This window comes from Coregonus clupeaformis, chromosome 26 (assembly GCF_020615455.1).
Source record: "Coregonus clupeaformis isolate EN_2021a chromosome 26, ASM2061545v1, whole genome shotgun sequence".
Classification (NCBI taxonomy): domain Eukaryota; kingdom Metazoa; phylum Chordata; class Actinopteri; order Salmoniformes; family Salmonidae; genus Coregonus; species Coregonus clupeaformis.
The window spans coordinates 11111878-11135026 of record NC_059217.1 but is presented as its reverse complement, the minus strand read 5'-3'; the positions used below and the strand labels follow the sequence as shown (position 1 = coordinate 11135026).

At 44.2% G+C, this 23149-nt stretch overlaps 1 protein-coding gene across 1 annotated transcript in view; it reads right to left on the bottom strand.

The window, feature by feature from the left end:
- LOC123481951 (collagen alpha-1(XXIV) chain) overlaps positions 1-23149 on the bottom strand; it is a 165405-nt gene that overhangs the window by 69302 nt on the left and 72954 nt on the right. Inside the window, exons 4-5 of the mRNA XM_045207737.1 lie at positions 17947-18000; positions 746-799 (exon numbers count right to left, since the gene is read on the bottom strand). Coding sequence (XP_045063672.1) covers positions 746-799; positions 17947-18000 — 108 coding nt within the window. The remainder of the gene's footprint in view (positions 1-745; positions 800-17946; positions 18001-23149) is intronic.

Genomic DNA, 23149 nt, shown 5'->3' with positions numbered 1-23149 from the left:
TGGGTGTTTTAGAGTACTTGTATTCTGTTTTAAAACGCTTTCTGTGTATCATAACACTTACATTCAAACACAATCCACCACCAGATCTCAGGTTAGGTGCATCACTTTCCATGGTTTCATTACACAATCATCGTGTTTTGAGTCTTTCTATTTTTAAAGTGTAGAGGAAAGGGCAGAGTTGGGACATCTGGCTTTCTTACATCACTGCACTAACCGCTTGATGCCCTAGCATAAACATTAGGACAAAAAATTGTATCTGAGTGCATTTCCAAAGTGGCTAGTTTTCATCAACTATCTTCACTAAAACCACTGCAAAGATTTTGCCTGCAAACTTTGGTTTCAAATTGCAACGTTCTGGCATGTCTGCCTTGTGATTTGTTAGGAGAGTTCTGTCTGAAGTCTTCTGTCTGAGGAGAACCCTCCCCAGAACAATTTTGGTCCCTTTTCAAGCTGCCATGAGAATCGGCTATTAATCCCAGACCTCGTGCTGTTGCTGCCCAGGGTCTGGGATTTCAAAGACTAGTTAGGTACTGCTTCCCTCCCACTGGGATTAGACCTTACCCTTTGCTGGAGCAAAGGAGTCTGGGAGTCAGAATATGACATTGAACATCACAGACAGGGCCCTGTCTATAACGCGGGTCCTTGCTGACCGCGGAGGGCCTCATCATCCCACAACATTAACCAGGGTTCTCTCTGGAGCTCCAGGGGATGTATGTGTCCCCCACCCCAGGATTAGGGCACTCACCTTGGGACCAGGAAGACCAGGCAGGCCAGAGTTTCCATGTGGACCAGTAGGACCCTAGAAACAGATGCACAGAGAGAGAGAGAGAGAGAGAGAGAGAGAGAGAGAGAGAGAGAGAGAGAGAGAGAGAGAGAGAAAAAAAAAAGTAGAGACTCAGAGCTACAAAATGGTATATCATACACTGCATTTGAGGAATAATGGGAAAGTAATTCTGCTTGAAAGTTGATACATTTGTAACCCCACTTTTGAGAGAATGGCCCTTGAATGTTTTGGTACACCTACTGGAGAGCTCTTCTTTGTCTATACCCATTCAGCATCGTTCACACCCTCTTAAGCCTTAGCCCCACCCATCTTTTTAAGGATTCACATGTGAGGCCATGTGCTAAACAGAGTGAGTAGTATAATAAAGATTTTAAGACATAAAATGGTCAAACTAGTAGCCTACAAAAAGGAAAATGTTCAGGTAAAAATACACATAATCTAGGCCTATATCCTAATCTGACTTTGGTGCAGGTCATGTTGTTTTTCACATTACCGTCTCTGGTAAACACACACTATATCAAATAAAATCAAAGTGTATTTGTCACATGTATAGGATACAGAAGGTGTAAACAGTACAGTGAAATGGTTATTTGCATATTTGCATAGTAGCAATATCAAAAACAGAAAGTGTCCAGACAATTATATTTTATAAGTATTAGATGACACATACCCAGACACACTTGCCCAGACACAAATTGATGGATCATGTGAAAGAAATGCTATAATGGGGAATATATTATCTATTATGCGCATTTGCTTACATTATTAAAAACTATGGAGGCCTTGACAGCTGAAAGTTCTCAGAAACCTGCAACCACAATTGCCACATTGTCTTTAGACATGTCTGGTTTTATTGTCTGACACCTCACCCCCTGATACTGAGTTTGTGGGAAGACAGGATTAGGAAGAATACTTTGTTGTTACTAGGGCAAGTTCAGAGTCAGGGGAAAACATCACGCTATGGGAAGGGAGTGCTAGTATAAAAAGCAGAGATTGTTCTAGACACTTTGCAGAACTTATGAAGAGCTATACAAATCCTGTTGACTTAGTATTAACTTCTGCCTGCAATTGCATAACTAAAGATATTTTACATATACTCAGAAGCCGTTGTCTGTGTCATTTTCTAAAGTTTGAAGTTTGTTTAAGAATAAGAGAATATCAGCACTGTGCAAAGAACCCTCTACATTTTGGCGAGCTTGCCAGGAGTGAGTGACCACCCGCCGTTGGAGTGAGCGTGGACCCACTGTGCCACGCAACTAATTACTTAAGGGTAAGCAGACGCCTGTTATATCTAAAGTCTGTAGTTTGAACAAAGCACTGTGTGGTTGATGACTCTTTCTGACACGTAAGTGGCGCCTCAATCACAGTATGCTGTTCATTTAAGAGACGAAACCTACATTGTGGTGTATATTGATTTATTACTAAACTCTTAATTGATAAACCTGTTGGAAATTGACAAAGACCACCTAGGTGATAGTTAGAAATTCCTAGGTGTGAATATGTACAGTGGGGAGAACAAGTATTTGATACAGGCTTTTTTTGCAGGTTTTCCTACTTACAAAGCATGTAGATGTCACGCCCTGGCTCTAGGGACTCTTTTATGTTGAGCCAGGGTGTGTAGTGTCTATGTTTTGTGTTTCTATGGTAGTCTCTAGTTATGTGTTTTCTATGTTGGCCGGTGTTGTTCTCAATCAGAGGCAACGTGAATCAGCTGTTGATTGTTGTCTCTGATTGGGAACCATACTTAGGCAGCCTGTTTGGCACAGTGTATGGTGGGATCTTGTTCCGTGTTGGTTTGTGTTTGTTACCAAGGACTTCACGTATCGTTTTGTTGTTTTTGTTCGTGTGGTGAATATATAATAAAGTATGTTCGCATTCCACGCTGCACATTGGTCCAATCCTTTCGACGATCGTGACAGTAGAGGTCTGTAATTTTTATCATAGGTACACTTCAACTGTGAGAGACGGAATCTAAAACAAAAATCCAGAAAATCACATTGTATGATTTTTAAGTAATTAATTTGCATTTTATTGCATGACATAAGTATTTGATACATCAGAAAAGCAGAACTTAATATTTGGTACAGAAACCTTTGTTTGCAATTACAGAGATCATATCTTTCCTGTAGGTCTTGACCAGGTTTGCACACACTGCAGCAGGGATTTTGGCCCACTCCTCCATACAGACCTTCTCCAGATCCTTCAGGTTTTGTGGCTGTCGCCGAGTAATACAGACTTTCAGCTCCCTCCAAAGAATTTCTATTGGGTTCAGGTCTGGAGACTGGCTAGGCCACTCCAGGACCTTGAGATGCTTCTTACGGAACCACTCCTTAGTTGCCCTGGCTGTGTGTTTCGGGTCGTTGTCATGCTGGAAGACCCAGCCACGACCCATCTTCAATGCTCTTACTGAGGGAAGGAGGTTGTTGGCCAAGATCTCGCGATACATGGCCCCATCCATCCTCCCCTCAATACGGTGCAGTCGTCCTGTCACCTTTGCAGCAAAGCATCCCCAAAGAATGATGTTTCCACCTCCATGCTTCATGGTTGGGATGGTGTTCTTGGGGTTGTACTCATTCTTCTTCTTCCTCCAAACACGGCGAGTGGAGTTTAGACCAAAAAGCTATATTTTTGTCTCATCAGACCACATGACCTTCTCCCATTCCTCCTCTGGATCATCCAGATGGTCATTGGCAAACTTCAGACGGGCATGGACATGTGCTGGCTTGAGCAGGGGGACCTTGCGTGCGCTGCAGGATTTTAATGCATGACGGCGTAGTGTGTTACTAATGGTTTTCTTTGAGACTGTGGTCCCAGTTCTCTTCAGGTCATTGACCAGGTCCTGCCGTGTAGTTCTGGGCTGATCCCTCACCTTCCTCATGATCATTGATGCCCCACGAGGTGAGATCTTGCATGGAGCCCCAGACCGAGGGTGATTGACCGTCATCTTGAACTTCTTCCATTTTCTAATAATTGTGCCAACAGTTGTTGCCTTCTCACCAAGCTGCTTGCCTATTGTCCTGTAGCCCATCCCAGCCTTGTGCAGGTCTACAATTTTATCCCTGATGTCCTTACACAGCTCTCTGGTCTTGGCCATTGTGGAGAGGTTGGAGTCTGTTTGAGTGTGTGGACAGGTGTCTTTTATACAGGTAACGAGTTCAAACAGGTGCAGTTAATACAGGTAATGAGTGGAGAACAGGAGGGCTTCTTAAAGAAAAACTAACAGGTCTGTGAGAGCCAGAATTCTTACTGGTTGGTAGGTGATCAAATACTTATGTCATGCAATAAAATGCAAATGAATTACTTAAAAATCATACAATGTGATTTTCTGGATTTTTGTTTTAGATTCCGTCTCTCACAGTTGAAGTGTACCTATGATAAAAATTGCAGACCTCTACATGCTTTGTAAGTAGGAAAACCTGCAAAACCGGCAGTGTATCAAATACTTGTTCTCCCCACTGTATATGTTGACTTGGTGATAGGATTTAGGGCAAAATCCAAGTATAAAGCCAATGGTGTTGAAGGCCTATAATTGTGTACTCCGGAGTGATAGGACGGTAAATTAGATGTTTGTCCTAGTTGTGTGAGGGACGGTAAATGAGAGGTTTGTCCCGGTTATTTATAGGATCGGTAAACGAGAGGTTTGATCCTGATTATTGATTGTGTATGTTGTATAAATTGTATATATGATTATGAATGACTGACAATCGGTGATGGTGAGGCGTGTATTTGTTTGTTGATTAATCATTAATGGCTAGATTGTGGAGTTATAATTCTGGTGTATCTCAATACTTGTTTGAACGAAGGGCATTTGCCTTGGTTGAATGCACTTTTAGTAACAACGCACACCAGGCTAGCTGTGCCGCATTAAACCTTGATTTATATGCTAAAACTGTTACAGAAACTAACGACTTTAGATATAGGTTGTCCTTGTCTGTAATTGAGTGGAACCTCTTTTGAAACTGTTTTAGGGCCATTTCCAAATGAGAATTTGCCTGAAGAAGTTAGAATAATAATTCAGACTAAACCTATTACTTCCCTAGTCCCTGTGTTTGTTGAGCCTTTCACCTTAGCCTGGTTGGCTAACGGCTAGTACTTTTAAATCATTTGTTTGCTTAGACTGCATTCAGTTGAAAGTAATTTACCACCCTGTTTGTATGAGGATGGTGAGACATAAAAAAAATACATTAGCATTTTGGCCCACATTACACATAGGACGACCCCAATAAAAACTAGCAATCATGGCAGACAACTCAACAGTTCCCTCTCACATGCCATCGGGACCCACACCAATGAAGCCTGTTACCCCTGTTGAGTATTTAACCCAACAATATCCAGCCCTCTGTCACGCCCTGGCTCTGGGACTCTTATATGTTGAGCCAGGGTGTGTAGATTCTATGTGTTTGTGTTTCTATGTTAGGATCTAGTTCATGTGTATCTATGTTGGCCGGGGTGGTTCTCAATCAGAGGCAACGAGAATCAGCTGTTGCTTGTTGTCTCTGATTGGGACCATACTTAGGCAGCCTGTTTGGCACAGTGTATTGTGGGATCATGTTCCGTGTTGGTTTGTGTTTGTTACCAAGGACTTCACGTATCGTTTTGTTGTTTTTGTTCGTGTGGTGAATATATAATAAAGTATGTTCGCATTCCACGCTGCGCATTGGTCCAATCCTTTTGACGATCGTGACAGAAGATCCCACCAAAACAGGACCAAGCAGCGTGTTTCGGAGCAAACGCCGGGTAAGGAGCTGGAGAAGTTGGCGATGGCCCAGGTGGGCCAATGGTGGTCCTGGGAGGACATGTTCGAGGGCAGAGGACCATGGGCAAAGGTTAAAGCCTTGGCGAGAGAGGAGGTACGGCGCCAACAGTGTCGTCGTCGGACAGGCGAGAGGCAACCCCAAGACATTTTTAGGGGGGGGGCACATGGCATGGACGACGGGGCTGCTGGAGGCAGATAAGGGGCGAGTTTGTGGACGAGGAGAGAAGGCCACCGGGTTACGGGAGCCATTGGTGATTAGAGGGAGGGAAAGTGTAGAGGCACGGTGAGAGGTACTGAAGTGTGTTGCCAGTCCGGTCCGGCCCGTTCCTGATCCCTGTATAAGGCCAGTGGTGTGTGTTCCCAGTGCGGTCCGGCCTGTTCCTGCCCCTCGCACCAAGCCAATGGTGCGCGTCGCCAGCCCGGTCCGGCCTGTTCCTGCCCCTCGCACCAAGCCAATAGTGCGCGTCGCCAGCCCGGCCCGGCCTGTTCCTGCCCCTCGCACCAAGCCAATGGTGAACGTCGCCAGCCCGGCCCGGCCTGTTCCTGCTCCCCGCACCAAGCCTGTGGTGCGCGTCGCCAGCCCGGCCCGGCCTGTTCCTGCTCCCCGCAGCAAGCCAATGGTGCGCGTCGCCAGCCCGGCCCGGCCTGTTCCTGCCCCTCGCACCAAGCCAATGGTGCGCGTCGCCAGCCCGGCCCGGCCTGTTCCTGCTCCCCGCACCAAGCCTGTGGTGCGCGTCGCCAGCCCGGCCCGGCCTGTTCCTGCTCCCCGCAGCAAGCCAATGGTGCGCGTCGCCAGCCCGGCACGGCCTGTTCCTGCCCCTCGCACCAAGCCAATGGTGCGCGTCGCCAGCCCGGCCCGGCCTGTTCCTGCTCCCCGCACCAAGCCAATGGTGCGCGTTGCCAGCCCGGCCCGGCCTGTTCCTGCTCCCCGCACCAAGCCTATGGTGCGCGTCGCCAGCCCGGCCCGGCCCGTTCCTGCTCCCCGCACCAAGTCAGTGGTGCGTGTCGTCAGCCCGGTCCGGCCCGTTCCTGCTCCCCGCACCAAGCCAGGGGTGCGCGTCGTAAGCCCGGTCCGGCCCATTCCTGCTCCCCGCACCAAGCCTGTGGTGCCCATCGTCAGCCCGGTCCGGCCCGTTCCTGCTCCCCGCACCAAGCCAGGGGTGCGCGTCGTCAGCCCGGTCCGGCCCATTCCTGCTTCCCGCACCAAGCCTGGGGTGCGTGTCGTCAGTCCGGCACAGCCCGTGCCCGGTTCACCAGTGCCTGGTCAGGTACCGGTCAGCTGCTCCACACCGGAGCCTAAGTAATCCGCTCCACCGATGTCCAGTCCAGCTCCAGCCAGCGGGGCCAGACCAGACCAGGGGCACTACGGGGGGGTTATTAGAGGGTGGTGGTCACGCCCGGAGCCGGATCCGCCTCCGAGGAGGAATGCCAATCGGCCCTCCCCTGTTCGGTTTATGTTTGGCGCGGTCGCAGTCCGCGCCTTTGGGGGGGGGGTACTGTCACGCCCTGGCTCTGGGACTCTTATATGTTGAGCCAGGGTGTGTGGATTCTATGTGTTTGTGTTTCTATGTTAGGATCTAGTTCATGTGTATCTATGTTGGCCGGGGTGGTTCTCAATCAGAGGCAACGAGAATCAGCTGTTGCTTGTTGTCTCTGATTGGGAACCATACTTAGGCAGCCTGATTGGCACAGTGTATTGTGGGATCTTGTTCCGTGTTGGTTTGTGTTTGTTACCAAGGACTTCACGTATCGTTTTGTTGTTTTTGTTCGTGTGGTGAATATATAATAAAGTATGTTCGCATTCCACGCCGCGCATTGGTCCAATCCTTTTGACGATCGTGACACCCTCCAGAGAGATCTCATATGGATATTCAAGAAATGGCATGAATGGACAATTAGTCACTGGGAATTTCGGTTTCCCAAAGATGGGTCTTCTGACAAGAATCGTCCATGATATAGTGGAGAAGAGAAAACAAGACAAGAAAAAGTCAGAGAAAAAAAGCCACACTGGTATCTCTAACTGTTTTACAACTACTCTGGTCAGAGGGGACCGTATTTTGGGCACGTTCAAGGATAACCCATCTGCACTACTCCGGTCAGAGGTGACCGTGTTTTGGGCACGTTCAAGGATAACCCATCTGCAGACAGTGGAAAAAAGGGAAGAAGACCAGAAGAAAGAACAAGAGGAGAAATCTGGTGTGACATCCTATAAGAAAGTCTACTAAGCACTCCCAACAGCACCACCTCTCCATATGAAGACGACCACTCTGGTTACAAAAGGGGTGTATTCCCATTGAGGCAGGACAATTCCGGCTCAGAAGCCAAGGTGAAAACTATAATAATCAGAGGTACCCTGGAAGAGACCGGAAAAGGAACACAAACCCTGGTCCGGGGCCCTCAATGGGTACCAGACTGACAAGAGAACTGGGTAAGTTGGACTTGGACGCAAGAACCAAGCCACTCTCTGCATCCAAGCCTAAATACCCCTACACCAGGACAGGACAATCAGTGATGGAAGAAGAACAAAATGAAAGAAGGAGAGAAAGAGAGAAGAGATTAATCAGGAAAGTGAAGAATGATGGAGAGTGGACAGAGAGAGAGGATGAAGAGGAAAGACGGAAAAGAGAAAGGGAGTACGAAGAGGAAAGACGGAAAAAATAAAGTGAGTACAAGATAAGGTGGGAAGTAGACACAGAAGGTGCCTTCTCTCCAAGAGCCAGACAAGACATGGAAGACAAAATAGCAGCTGAAATACTACTATGATGTGGAGAGAATGAAGAAACAAGAAGAAATGAGACTGGTGAAAGGTATGATAACACCCTAACCACTGAAGAACTATTCTATGACAGAGCCTGCAGGAACGTGCCAGAGTCAGTACAACAGAAACTGTAAGAAGTAGTTGGCTGGAACCGCAAGGACTATATGAGACATCACTGTAAATTCTGAAAAAATACAAATGCTGAAGAAAAATCTAAGAAAACAGGCCTGCAGACACAACTCCAGAAGGCCCAACTGGCTGCACTAGAGAAAAGTAGCAAGCCAGATACATTGATGCTGAGTGCTCCAGCACCTGCACCAGCTCCATGGCCCCCTGCAGCGGCCCTAGCTCAACAGGTACAGTTTCCACCACAGCCTTATGGTAATCCACAGCCATTCCAGCCCTATCAAACCTACCAGAGGAGGCACATAGGTGAGCCTATAGTCTGCTGGGGATGTGGTATAGCTGGACAAGTGAGACACCAGTGCCCCACTGCTGTGGACCAGGAGGGTTGGGCACCACAGCCAGGCTTCAGAAGAGGCCGGGGTGGAACTGGCTAAGGAACCCCACACGTGTGTACTGAACTAATCGAACTTGATGCAAAAGCAAGACCTGACCTATTTAATGAACCTCTTGAGTTGGCTGACATGTCACTTTTCGTAGATGGGTCAGCTTACATTGATCAGACGACAGGAAGGAAACATGCAGGTTTTGCTGTAACAACTATATATAAATCACTACACATAGAGCAGTCCCTCCCTGATCATTTCTCTGCACAACAAGCAGAGTTGCTAGCTCTCACCATAGCCTGTGAGGCTGCTGAAGGAAAAACAGTTAACATTTACTCTGACTCTGTTTTGGCTCTTATTTCGGCTATGTAATAGCCGGGTAATCAAGATGAGGCAAGTAAAGGAAATGACCTTGCTGACACTGCTGCAAGCAGCTGCTGCAAGGTGTCACACCCATGCTGTGTATCTGGCTTCTGCTGTGGCCTCGCCTGTTGCTGATTTGCAACAACAACAGGCGACTGACCACACGTCTCACTCCCTTTGGGAGGCCAGAGGTTGCTCCCGGGGCCCTGATGGCCTCTGGAGACAACACCTTTCAGGTAAACCTGTGATGCCAACACAGCTTATCCCATCGGTTTGCCGAATGGCACATGGGATGTGTCATTTGTCAAGAGGGGATATGGTAACCAAGATTTCACAAGATTGGTTTTGCCCAAATTTAACAGAACATGTGAAACAACACATTTTTAAATGCGTCACGTGCATACACTACAACATTGCCAAGAGGACACCACTTAAACCTGGTCATGTCCCCTCACCTAGTGGCCCATTTACACACATTGCAATGGATTTTATTGATATGACTGAAAGAAAGGAGAGAAAGCGCTATTGTTTAGTAATAATTGACCGATTCACAAGATGGATAGAGGCATTTCCTACTACCCACTGTGATGCTAAAACAGTAGCTAAAATTCTGGTAAGGGAAGTATTCCCTAGATTCGGAATCCCAGAAACCTTGTCTGCAGACAATGACACCCATTTCACTGAAGATGTCATAGCCAAAATTGCCCTTATGCTGGGGATAGATCAGATGAAAATGTGAAGCAGCCCCAACAGAGGCACTGGGTATAGCCCTCATGAGATGTTAACAGGCCGTCCCATGAATGTCCCATCTCATAGGCCCATGACTGACAAACAGACTGACCTGACTAGACTGGAAGATGAGCTGTTAGGATATATGAAGGAACTAACTTCTACTGTTAGGTCTCTGTATTCTCATTCTAGGAAAGCCCAGGAAGTGCCAGCCGGAGAGGATAAAGACGACATCCCTGTCCAAATCGGAGACTGGGTGAAACTGAAGGTTCACAAGCGAAAATGGAACCAGCCAGGATGGATGGGACCATAACAAGTGATCCAGGCTACCCCGACGGCTGTCAGAGTGACTGAGAGACAGGGATGGCACCACCTGTCACACTGCCAGAAGATGGAGAAGCACCCACCAAAAGAATGAAGAATGACTAGAACCTGCCACCTGATGAAGACTCAACAGTTCTGCATGGACTCCATGGAGACAGAAGGAGGGGAGGCCGTGATCCACATCCACTGGGCCATGAATGTGCTGTGTTATGTGTAATAATCTGTGCTCTGCTTGCTTCCTCAGTCTTGGGGGTGGAAATACAGAACAACCAATTGAAGTCAACCAATCCTGGGTAAATTTGCTGCAGGGCCTGGATAGGAGAGCATCAACAAATGGGTCCGGAATAGTGATGTTCCCGAAACCTTCTTCAGCGGGTGAGCTGTTTGGTATTATGGGTAAGCCTCTATCAGAGGACGATATGACCTGTGGATATCTCCACTTTATGAGATGTGATAAAACTAACAAGGAACAAGGCATATTTTTATATATCGCCACTAAAACAGGTACCAATAGTGCAACTATCCTAGCAAGCCTCTCTGACAATGTGCCCATCCCCCATATTAAATCTGACCCCTGGAGGGTTTGACGGCCCTGACGAAACTGAAACAACTCATAACTACTTCCCCATGCTTGGGGCTCCCTAACCACTCTAAACCAGTTAATCTGATTGTGTGTGAAAATAATGGTTTTATGTCCTCTGTTTTGACACAGGAACATGGAGGAAAGCAGAGACCCGTGTGTTACTATTCTAAGCAATTGGACAGTGTGGCGAGAGTGTCTGGTGTGTTGTTTGAGGGTGGTGGCTGTGGATACTCTCATCTCACAGGCTAGGACTGCTCATCTGACTCCAGCGAGGTTGCTACACTATCAGAATGTGCTTCTAACCATGTCTCATGTGGCCCTGAAAAGGTGCACTGTGCTCAATCAGGCTACATTGTTGCCAACAAAAAAGGACGGAGAAACCCATGACTGTGCAGCTCTGATGGAGCTTGTATCATTGCGAAAACAGCGTGGGTTCCTCAAATCCTCTGGGGAAACTATTTCTCACTCAACTTGTTGATAACCTATTGAAAGCTATTCTTCACCTTTCTGAAATAGTTGTATGTCAATAGACTAACCATGACTGTCCACTGTATAACCAGTCTGTTAATAGACTGCTGTACACCATGTAAATGTTTGGCTCGTACTAACTATTTTGATCCTGTCTCCAAGGGCAACACAATGGCAGATCTGGAAGCAAAAGCAGCAGCTGCATCTGCTAATTCCCCTGTGTTGCAGATGATTTCGGTTCCTATTATGAATCTCTTCTCCCCTACTGACATCTCTGACTTGCAATCCTCTGTAGGTCCTGTCGAGTTGAGGAAGTGGAAGAGGCTGTGTACATATGACAATGTGCAGAAACTGTGGTTGGGACCGGCTGGGCTCCCAATTCTGCCACGTTCTTGTTTTCCCTAGCTTGCTAAGTTGGCACATGAAACTTTTTGTTTACCTGGTAAAGTAACGTTAGACGGAAAGACCGAGGTAGAGTATAGTAGAGATTGTAGAGGGAAACAAGTATTTGAGGGGAAGAGAAATGTACTGGGTGATGGTGATTGAGAGGGCTTCTGAGTTAAAGGAAACATATATGTAGTTAGTGAAAGGAAATGGGAAGTTGATTGGAAAGTAAAATGGAAAGTAAGAATTCATATTTTGAATTGTTTGGACTGATTAAGATGGTGAAACTCATGGCAGAAACGGGCCTCCCCTGGGTCACGGTAATGCCACTCGCATTGATGTACATGAGGGGGCGGGCACACAGAACTACTGGGCTGGCCCCGCATGAGAATTTTTTCCACAGAACAAGCTGACCCTGATGGGCTGCAATGACGATATGGTAAGTTACTGCACTGCTCTAAACAATGTTATGAAGGCTATTTTTCCCACGGTGAAAGCAGCCTTGCCTCAGCCACTGGTGGGAATCCTACATAAGCTTCAACCTGGTGACTGGGTAGTGGTCAAGGACCTGAGGAGGAAGCATTGGAACCAGCAGAGGTGGACTGGACCGTTCCAGGTGTTGCTGACCACCCCCACCGCTGTTTGAGTAGCTGAGAGGTCTATGTGGATCCACGCCAGCCACTGCAGGAGGGTGCCATACCACTAGGGGGATGATGGACTTCAGGACAGCGCAGGGTCATCGTCGAGGGACTAGATGGCCATGGGAGAGCCAAGCTGAGACTCTGCGCATCATGTTTTATTTTTATTTTGTCTTGAGCCTTCTCATTACAGTTACCATATGGACAGTGACTCAAGGACAACCAGTCCTGGAAGAAGGACAAAATGGCATGGCCTCGACTGATGTCCGCTCAGTCCCATAGCGGGACTTAAATAACAGCTACTCCCGCCCCCCTAGGGTGAAGCTACGAGAAAGGTACCGTCTCTGTACCGTCTCCAGGATTTCATCATGCTGACCCCTATCACTGCGTTCTTTATCAGAGAGATGACTGTCCTATTTGCTGTGATGAGGCGTGTGTCTAGCAATCTGTATTTTCTGTTTCTCATTTCAATTTTTTACATTGTGATAATGTCTTGAGGAATAAAGGTTGTAAACTCAGTTTCTCAACGGAGGAAGCTTACATGGAAATAGAGTACTCGACAGTGAGGGTTTTTAATTCATTCATTTTATTGGTTTTCATTGTAACCATTGCCATGTAAGATGTTACTGTTCTGATGTCTCCGGAAGGAACGGAGTCCCTTGAGAAAGAGAGTGTGGTGGAGAATCATAATTAGTTAAGTAACATAGATAATTAAGATGTCTTATATGCAGAATATGCTTATGATTGAACTGTTGAACTCTTGATATTAGAATGTCTCCCTTCGGACTCTGGTGTTGACAGCTGCACTTCCTCCCTTATATGGGCCTCAGTCACCTGGGGCCCAGAGAGGGGAGAAGTCAGGCTTGTCTATCACATGTCCCTGTTGCTATGCAGAATATCAGAAAGAGAATAGGGCAAAGGAGGTCAGAAGGAAACATTGTTTCCATATGTGAATATGTGTCTTTACCTATTGCAAACCATGTGAAGGGATGGCGTGAGTAATGGGGAACCAATCACTTGTCTCCATAATGTCTGTACGTCAGTCACCCCCTCCTTGGGCCTTGGGGGAGATTGTTCTCTCCCCTGGTTCCCTTTTTAGCAAGGTGGAGACTAAGTAACAACAAATGTCCTTTTAAGTTCTTAGCACTGAACAAAACAACAAGTTATTTGTATTTGGGGCCAAAGTCTGGCACAGGATGTGTGGGGTTGGTGTCTGGAGCCATTATACATAATCTCTGATGTTGCATTTATCCTGAGATAGTATGGAATTATGTTTTCACTGGTTGGTTTTAAAATTCCTAGATTTTGTTGAGACTTAGTAGTCTCAAAGAGGGGAATGATGGGGAATATATGATCTATTATGCGCATTTGCTTACATTATTAAAAACAATGGAGGCCTTGACAGCAGAAAGTTCTCAGAAACCTGCAACCATAATTGCCACATTGTCTTTAGACATGTCTGTTTTTATTGTCGGACACCTCACCCCCTGATACTGAGTTTGTGGGAAGACAGGATTAGGAAGAATACTTTGTTGATTGCTAGGGCAAGTTCAGAGTCAGGGGAAAACATCACGCTATGGGAAGGGAGTGCTAGTATAAAAAGCAGAGATTGTTCTAGACACTTTGCAGAACTTATGAAGAGCTATACAAATCCTGTTGACTCTGTATTAACGTCTGCCTGCAATTGCATAACAAAATATATTTTACATATACTCAGAAGCCGTTGTCTGTGTCATTTTCTAAAGTTTAAAGTTTGTTTAAGAATAAGAGAATATCAGCACTGTGCAAAGAACCCTCTACAGGTCTCTACAGGTGTAAACGGTATAGTGACTTAGTCATACTGTATGTCAGCAAAAGTTCCCAGTTGAGATCTTTTATCTACAAAGATTAAAGGTAGATAAGGCAGACATGTGTTTCTAAAACTGCTGAATGAGTCAATGATTGTAGGCTGTGAGGAGATATAGTGAGACGTTTTCTGAGTATTACACATATTTTAAGTCACATTTTTCTTCATGTGTCAAACTATGCCCTACCTTTAAACCGTACAGGAGTGCACTTTCAAGGGAACACCTTATAACATACATACATGCACTCACTTTGAGTACAACCCACACATGTTGGAACAACCACATGTGCATGCACACACACAAGCATACACACACACACATCTGCATCCCTGCTGTTGCCTGGCTTAAACTGCTTTCTCTCTAAAACACCCACTACAAACTAAAGCCATGAGGTAAGACTCTGCTCTCTCTCATAACAGTAATCAGTCACCATAAATGGCTGTGATCAGGAGATGACAGAGACGTAATGTAGAGGTAATGATGACCCACAGCCAGTTTACAGGTGTCTGTGTATCCTCTTGACACTGGGTTGGGTTGTGGTGTCAGTCTCTTTCTCCCACCCAGCCCTCCAACCTCTCCCCCCTTGTGCTCTACTTTCTGTGCCTTTTACTCCAGTAAAACCCCATAACAAAGGATCTCTCTCCCCCCTCTGCCTCCCTCCCTCCTCTCCCATCTATCTAACTACCCGTCTCGCTCTCTCCCCCTCTATCACTGTAACTCTCTCCTCCTCCTCCTCCTCCTCCTAACTCTCTCTATCACTTTCCTCTCTCAGTGCAGAGCAGATTACTTCAAGTGGGGGTCTGTTCTGTGTGTATAAAGTGCTTACACCTGTGGAGTGTGGGGCTAAGCTAAGGTACAGTACAGGTAAGTTCAGTACAGTGAGGTCTGGAGGTCTGTATCTTGCTGAGGCAGCAGAGGTCGCAGCCCACACAGATACAACCACCCATTACAGTCATGTTCCACTCCATAATGAAGCCTCCCTCCGACTGTCTATGTCTCTATGGGTCACCACACTGTATGCAAACCATATGTCTCCACAGTTGGGTCCCACAAGGGTTTACCATTATACAGTAGTTTACCTGTAGACAACTTTTACTGCCTGCTTGGCTGGCTGCTGGAGGGTCCCTGTCTGACACACACCAAACAAGCGGAACCAAGAGGCGTGATGTGTTTTAAAGAAGACGTTACAAAGTTAAAAACAGAGAGAGGTCCTCCTGTGGTCTTCCTGAGTATAGCTGGCTAACTGTGATAGGCACAAGCACGCACTCGCACACATACGCACACGCACTCGCGCGCACACATGCACACGCACACACACACACACACACACAGATGCACACACACACACTCCAGGTATACTACCTCTCTCAAAGCATACATGTATATCATTCACTCTATAGCAGAAAGTTCAGAAATGCCAGGGCATTAAGAGCAAAACATGTCTAGTGATATTGAAGATCCACAAAAAGTGCTACAGCTCTTCACCATTGAGAGCATCTTGACTGGCTGCATCACCGCTTCGTATTGCGACTGATCGGCATTCGACCGCAAGGCGCTACAGAGGGTAATGCGTTTGGCCCAGTACATCTCTGGGGCCAAACTCCCTGCCATCCAGGACCTCTATACCAGGCGGTATCAGAGGAAGGCCATACATTTTTTAAAGACTCCAGCCACCCAAGTCATAGACCGTTCTCTCTGCTACAACACGGCAAGCGGTACCGGAGCGCCATGTCTGGGACCAAAAGGCTCCTGAACAGCTTCTACCCCCAAGCCATAAGACTACTGAACAGTTAATCAAATGGATACCCAGACTATTTGCATTGACACCCTTTATTATTTATTTTGTATTGCTATTTTTCTTGCACTGGCTCTATGCACACTCATTAGACTCTACCCACACACTCACACATACTACACTGATACTCCAACACACACACATACACAGACACATTACATATGCTCACACACAAAACACACACACACACACACAAGCATATTGATGCCACACACACACACACACACACAAGCATCTTGACGCCACACACACACACACTCACACCTACACTCACACAAGCATATTGATGCCACACACACACACACACACACACACAAGCATCTTGACGCCACACTCACACATACACTCACACATACACTTTCACACTCTTCACATATGCTGCTGCTACTCTGTTTATTATCTATCCTGATTACCTAGTCACTTTTACCCCTACCTAAATGTACATACTGTATTACCTCAATTGCCTCAACTACCTCTTTACCCTCCCTGTACATTGACTCGGTACTGGTACTCCTTGAAAATAGCCTTGTTATTGTTATTTTATTGTGTTACTATTTTTTTATTTTTTTTGTGCAAATATTTGTCTTACTTTTTGAACTCTACATTGTTGGGAATGGGCTCGTAAGGAAGCATTTCACGGTAAAGACTACACCTGTTGTATTCTGTGCATGTGACCAATAAAATGTGATGCTCCAAGAGCCAGTAAAGAAGGCTTGGGCGGTAAACCGTATATATACTGTATACCACGGGATGGTTTTTCAATACTTTCAATACCGTTGAAACTATTTCTTTCAATAAATTTTTTTGTAAATACCTGAAGCCAACTTGTGCAATACGTTAGGAGGTAAAATGATTGCGTTCTTCATTTCACTTGTCACATTATTTTAAATTATGAAGCTTTATGTAGTTCCCCAGACCTCAGAACAGTTGAGCGAGTCACGTTTGTTAGTAAATAGCACAACGGGAGAAAGCGCGAGCTGGTGAGTCCAGCTGTGTATTTGGTTTAACTTGCTAGTTAGCAAAGTAAGTGGCTGAATTAATGAGGAGATAGGGCATCATATAGTGTTAGCTTTCTGCTGTGTTTGAGAAGTCAAAGGGCTGTGGATGAGTTATCTGTACAGCTGCCACTGCTATCTTGATGTCCTTCATTTTTTATCCTTTCGGTTCTCGGCCCCTCAGTCTGCTCATCTGCCCCTCTTCTCAGAGAAAGCAAGCGTCGTTGCCCTAGCGACTACAGACACCACACAGACACAGCATGTACACATGCTGCTCCAGAGTCAGTGCTGTTTTTCCTTCAGACTAGCATGCGTCCAAACTTTGTTCATTTGCACTGTCTCTCGTTCACATTTGGTTGTAAATGTCCAAACTCACCAAAAAATACATTCTGTACCTACTATATATATATGTAGAACTTTATGAGCTGGATTGCCTGTCTTTGTAATTAGTTTATTTTCGTTTGCGGTCGTTAGCATATTTAGCAAGTACTGTAGAAATTCACTAGTACTTGTGCTAATTTTGTTAGCATTCTGGTAATAGACGCCCAATGGGCTATTTTATTTTATTGAAAGAAGACTCAAGGCTGTAATCGCTGCAGAAGGTGCTTCAACAAAGTACTGAGTAAAGGGTCTGAATACCTTTGTAAATGTGAAATGTAAATGTTTTATTTTAAATACATTTCTAAAATGTCTAAAAAGCTGTTTTTGCTTTGTCATTATGGGGAATTGTGTGTAGATTGATGAGAAAAAACAAACTATTTAATCCATTTTAGAATAAGGCTGTAATGTAACAAAATGTGGAAAAAGTCAATTGGTCTGAATACTTTCCGAATGCACTGTAGCACTGTACTAGACAAGACTGCTAGGGTTAAGACAAATCTGGGGAAAGGGATCTTCTTTCAATCCGTTTATCACATCAAGGAGGGGTGTGGCACCTCCAGAAGCACAATGGCATCACAGTGACGTCACATGACCACAGGTGTGACAGGTGACACATGGTTTACAGTACTCACCCGAGCTCCTCTCTTCCCAGCAGGACCAGGTAGACCAGGGGGACCAGGAGGACCCTGTTACGGAGAGAGTGACAAAGAGAGAGAGAGAGAGAGAGAGAGAGAGAGAGAGAGAGAGAGAGAGAGAGAGAGAGAGAGAGAGAGAGAGAGAGAGAGAGAGAGAGAGAGAGAGAGAGAGAGAGAGAGAGAGAGAGAGAGAGAGAGAGAGAGAGAGAGAGAGAGAGAGAGAGAGAGAGAGAGAGAGAGAGAGAGAGAGAGAGAGAGAGAGAGAGAGAGAGAGAGAGAGAGAGAGCGAGAGAGAGAGACAAAGAGAGAGCGAGAGAAGAAAGAGAGAGAAGGAGAGTGAGAAAGAACAAGAGGAGATGAGAGATGTTACAGACACACAAATAACGTGCTAATTGAGAAGTGATAACATGCTGTTTAATGTACAGGCAGATGTGGGGAGGTGGATACTGTATTTATGTGAGAGGCCTAGACAAGTTCAAATCAAAGGAGGCAAATGTTTTTTTAACTCCAAATCGCTAATAGTAAAGCTCTGAGAGGATGGTGATATCATGTTACATCGTCTAGATGAGCCTGAAGTACGATGCCACAAGCCAGTTCTGGGATTAAGATAAACTCTTTGTCGTGAAAAAACAACCATGGAGGAAACACATGGTATGATTCCACTTCCTGTTCTTTTGGACCCAAGATGTAAAAGGAGAAAGAAAGGGAAAAAAACGAATGTGCTCAAAACTTTTATATTCCAGAGTTGGAACTGAAGATTCTAGTACAGCACTTGTAAAACATGACTTTGATTACATTAAACCTGGTATGTTATGTGGCAGCTTTTTTTCTATCCAACGCATAACAAACTCACACAAATGCACACATCAACAGAGATGTGGAGTAAGGAGCTAACTTGCAAACAAGTCAGACTTCAGCTTGGCTCTCTCAAACGGGATCCAGATGTAGGATCTTAATTTGAGCCAGTTTGCTACAGCAGGAAACTAATCCTGCAGCAACAGGAAATGTTCATTATTATGTGGATTATAATAAATTGACATTTTTGTAGGGGTTGATACATTTTTTGTAAGGGAAAATTATGTCTGAAATTTCAAAGTGGAAATTACAAACTACAGAAGCCTTTTTTAAACCTCAAATACACTACACGTTTAAAATGTCCTGCATTGCAGGAAAGTTCTCTTGCAACAGTGTGATCAAATTAAGATCCTACATCTATAAATAAAGTGGATGGGATAAAGTAATGGACAGTTTAAATCATACATAATTGTAGTGTAAATAGTTTCCGTGGCGGACACGCAGGCTTGATGCTGCTAAGCCATTCTGTCCGGCAGACTGATGATAAACGTCAACTAGATGGGAAATCAATCTTATTTCCTTTGATGATGAGTCTGAGATGCACAGTCAAAGTCAGACATGTCAATACTGATTACCAGTGGTGCAGAAAGCCTTCGCATTAGTACTTTGTTAAAGCTGCAATATGTAACTTTTTGGGAGACCTGACCAAATGCACATAGAAAGCAAGTCTAAGAAGCAGTAGATCAGTTCTATGTGCATTATTTCTATGCTTTCCATTCTTAAGTTTCATTTTTGTGTCTTTTACTTTCGGTTTTGTACACCAGCTTCAAACAGCTGAAAATGCATTTTTTTTGGTTATGGAAAATATATCTCTCAACGGTTTAGATGGTACAATGATTCTCTACACAATGACTGATTGTTTTGACAAATAAACTGAAATTATGCAAACTATTTTAGCAACCAGGAAATGGCTGAGCGATTTCTGCATCTTGCACCTTTAAAGTATGATTGATAACTGGAGGCTTTTCAAAGTAACTTGCAGTTATCATGTATCCTCTATGGACTGATGTGCTGATCCAAGCCAAATAGGGCTTCTTCTGTGTACCACCCATACCTTGTCACAACACAACTGATTGGCTCAAACGCATTAAGAAGGAAAGAAATTCCACAAATTAACTTCTAAGAAGACACACCTGTTAATTGAAATGCATTCCAGGTGACTACCTCATGAAGCTGGTTGAGAGAATGCCAAGAGTATGCAAAGCTGTAATCAAGGCAAAGGGTGGCTATTTGAAGAATCTCAAATATAAAATATATTTTGATTTGTTTAACACTTTTTTGGTTACTACATGATTCCATATGAGTTATTTCTTAGTTTTGATGTCTTCACTATTATTCTACAATGTAGAAAATAGTAATAATAAAGAAAACCCTTGAATGAGTAGGTGTGTCCTAACTTTTGACCGTTACTGTATATTTTCACTTCCTGTTCTTCTTCTACTTGCTTTCCTTTCTTTTTTTCATTATTTTCTTCCTTCTTCTTCCTTCATCTCCTAAAAGAAAAACCATTGAATGAGTAGGTGTTCTAAAACGTTTGACCTGTAGTGTATGTCAAAACATTTTTCTCCAAAGGGCCCTTCTATGGATTAAATGTTGTGAAAATCTAAAACATTGTTTTGTGAGGAATCACACTCCCATGACAATGTAGCAAGCTGCTAAACAGCAGCATGAAATAGTATGACGGTCAGGACATAATACACACACACAGACAGTCATGGAAAAACTATTTTGGAATGATACACAATAATAAACAAAGGCATTCAAAAAATGTATGTGTATGTGTGTATGTGTGTCTGTGTGCGCGTGTGTATGTGCGTGCGAGCAGTTATGGGGGAGTCCTGCACATTCTATTCCTTTCCGTCGATATCAGAGGGACAAAGAGAAAATGTCTCAGAGACAGAAACAGCTGCTTGCTCATTGAGCCACACTCCTACACACACACAGTGATGGAAACAGTGAGTGCACTACTACTGCCTTCTCCTCGCCATAACAACAGGGCCAACTGAGACCATGAGGCTTCTTCACGCGAAAAAAACACAGATCTGTTGATAATATTAGCAGCATGACAGCTGTGCTGCTGGCTGCGTGTTGGGCCTAACAAAACCCTAAAACTGTGACTATATTGAAAATATAGCACAGCCCCTTGTGTCATTTAGCTTAAATGAATATTTACGGTATGTTCCATAATATATCTGCTAATTTGCTGTCTACTATAGGTAACACTTAGCCTGGATAAACCAGACTGAATGCTGCACTCACTATTGTTCAATGTGGTTGAACAAGGCTAGGTAGCACTAATAGTACCAGCAGTGAAAGGTATTTCAGAGAGAGGAAGTGAATCATGAAGGTGACGATTGAGTAATCTGTACTTCCTCCCTCTTAAAGTGTCTTTGAAGTGTCTGTACAGCTGGGGTGAACTCCCCCAAACATCCTCCTCACATACCAGCATTGAGTCAACCTGGATCTCAATTCTCAATGATGCTCAATCAAAATAGCAAAATGTTAATGCATCAAGTAGTAGGTAATTGCAATTTTTGTTATTTCAAAGTAACTACCCAGTTAAAAAATAGGGTTCCTTGGAAGTTGGTTGTAGAAACGAAGCCATAAGTTTCCTGACCAGTTAAACTGAAGAAAAATATACTCTGGTTCCTTGAACGTTTTCCTGGGAGATTTTATTAATGGTTATTTGGAGGTTTTTGAATAACTTCCTTAAAACTTTCACTGAATGTTTCAATAAGACTTTTAATAACACTGCTAGCTTATTTTGGGTTAACTTTTTGGAACTTCAAGCACAGATAGGACACATGTAAATTAATTTCTGTAATCATACATTAATCATACAAAGACATTTATTTTTTATTGTGACATGGCATCACTGAGATTCAAACCTTTGATCTTCTGTTCTCTATTCATGGATTAATCCACTGTGCCACCATGATCTTTTTATGCATACAAAGCTGTTCATTTGTTTTATTCAAACTGACCCCATTTCAAAGGAAACAAGAACTCATTAGGATCAGCTGTGGCCAATTAGTGGGCGCGGCCAACACACCTGAACACACTTAACAAGATAGAGGATATAGAGAGTTTTGTTGATGCTGATAACGGAATGTATATGTTTTAAATAACATTCTTAGAACGTTCTCTGAATTTTACTAAAGTTTGCTTGTGGTTTATATGGAAAGTTTTCTTCATTTTCTGAGAACGTAATTTAGAGCTTATTGCTGTTAATGTGTAAAAAAAATAAAAAATAAAAATAAAAAAAATATCCCAGAATATTCCCAAGAACTGACATAAAAGAGAACCATTCATTATCTGAATGTTCTGAAAACATCTCTTAAGTCACACCATGTTTTTGAACTTTCCCAGAATGTAGCAAAAATATGACATTAAATAGAATCACATGCTAACTTGTGTGTAATGTTCTGTAGAAGTACTGAAATTCCTACAGAAGGAAGTTGTTTCTTAACATTCTTGGAACAATTTGAGAACATGATTTTAAATAGAACCATGAGAAAACCTGTAGAAAACATTATGCTGAAGTACTAAAATTCCCACAGAAGAACTATGTTTCTTAATGTTTTGGAACAATTTGAGAACATTCCAAGTGTCAAACCAGTTGGAGAATGTTCCTAGAACATTACCAAAATTGCAATTAAATGTTACATTTTTGAACTTTTAGGAAACGTTCTATTAAAGTAATGAAATTCCAAGAAACTAAAGTTTTTTTGTCAAGTTCCGTAAATGTGCTGAGAATGTTCCAAAGCCAAGCTTCTATCCTGCACCATTCCCAGAACGTTGTGGGAAGGTTGTATGCAAAATGACCATAGGACAACCACTCGCTCACCAAGCTCCTAGAAACATATGGTTCTCAGAACGTTATGCGCTAGCTAGGTATCTGCTAAATAATAGGCTGTAAAATAAAGGGTTACAATAAAGGGTTAAAGGGTTATTCATATACAGCACCTGTGTTTACTGTATGCTTCTATACTGACTATCTGGAGCCAGAGCCAAAGCCAAAGCCAAAGCCTTTCTGAGGCTGAGATACTATCAGTGTTCCATTCACTCTACTTCCATGCTCCAGAGCAGGCAAATGGAGTACTGAACATGGGAGAGCATGGAGCAAAGGAGAACGATGAATGGAACATAGCCATATTCTCAATCTGGAGCTCTGAGTGCAGGATGGGATGTGGTGACATCACAATCACACACTGACCCATTGCCCTAGCGCTGACCCTACATCCTAAACATGGAGCCTGTCAGAGAGTACTGCTAAGAAATGGCTGCATTTTCACAACACATAGCTCAGTCAAGGAGGATGGAAAAACAAGTACATATCTGTCTC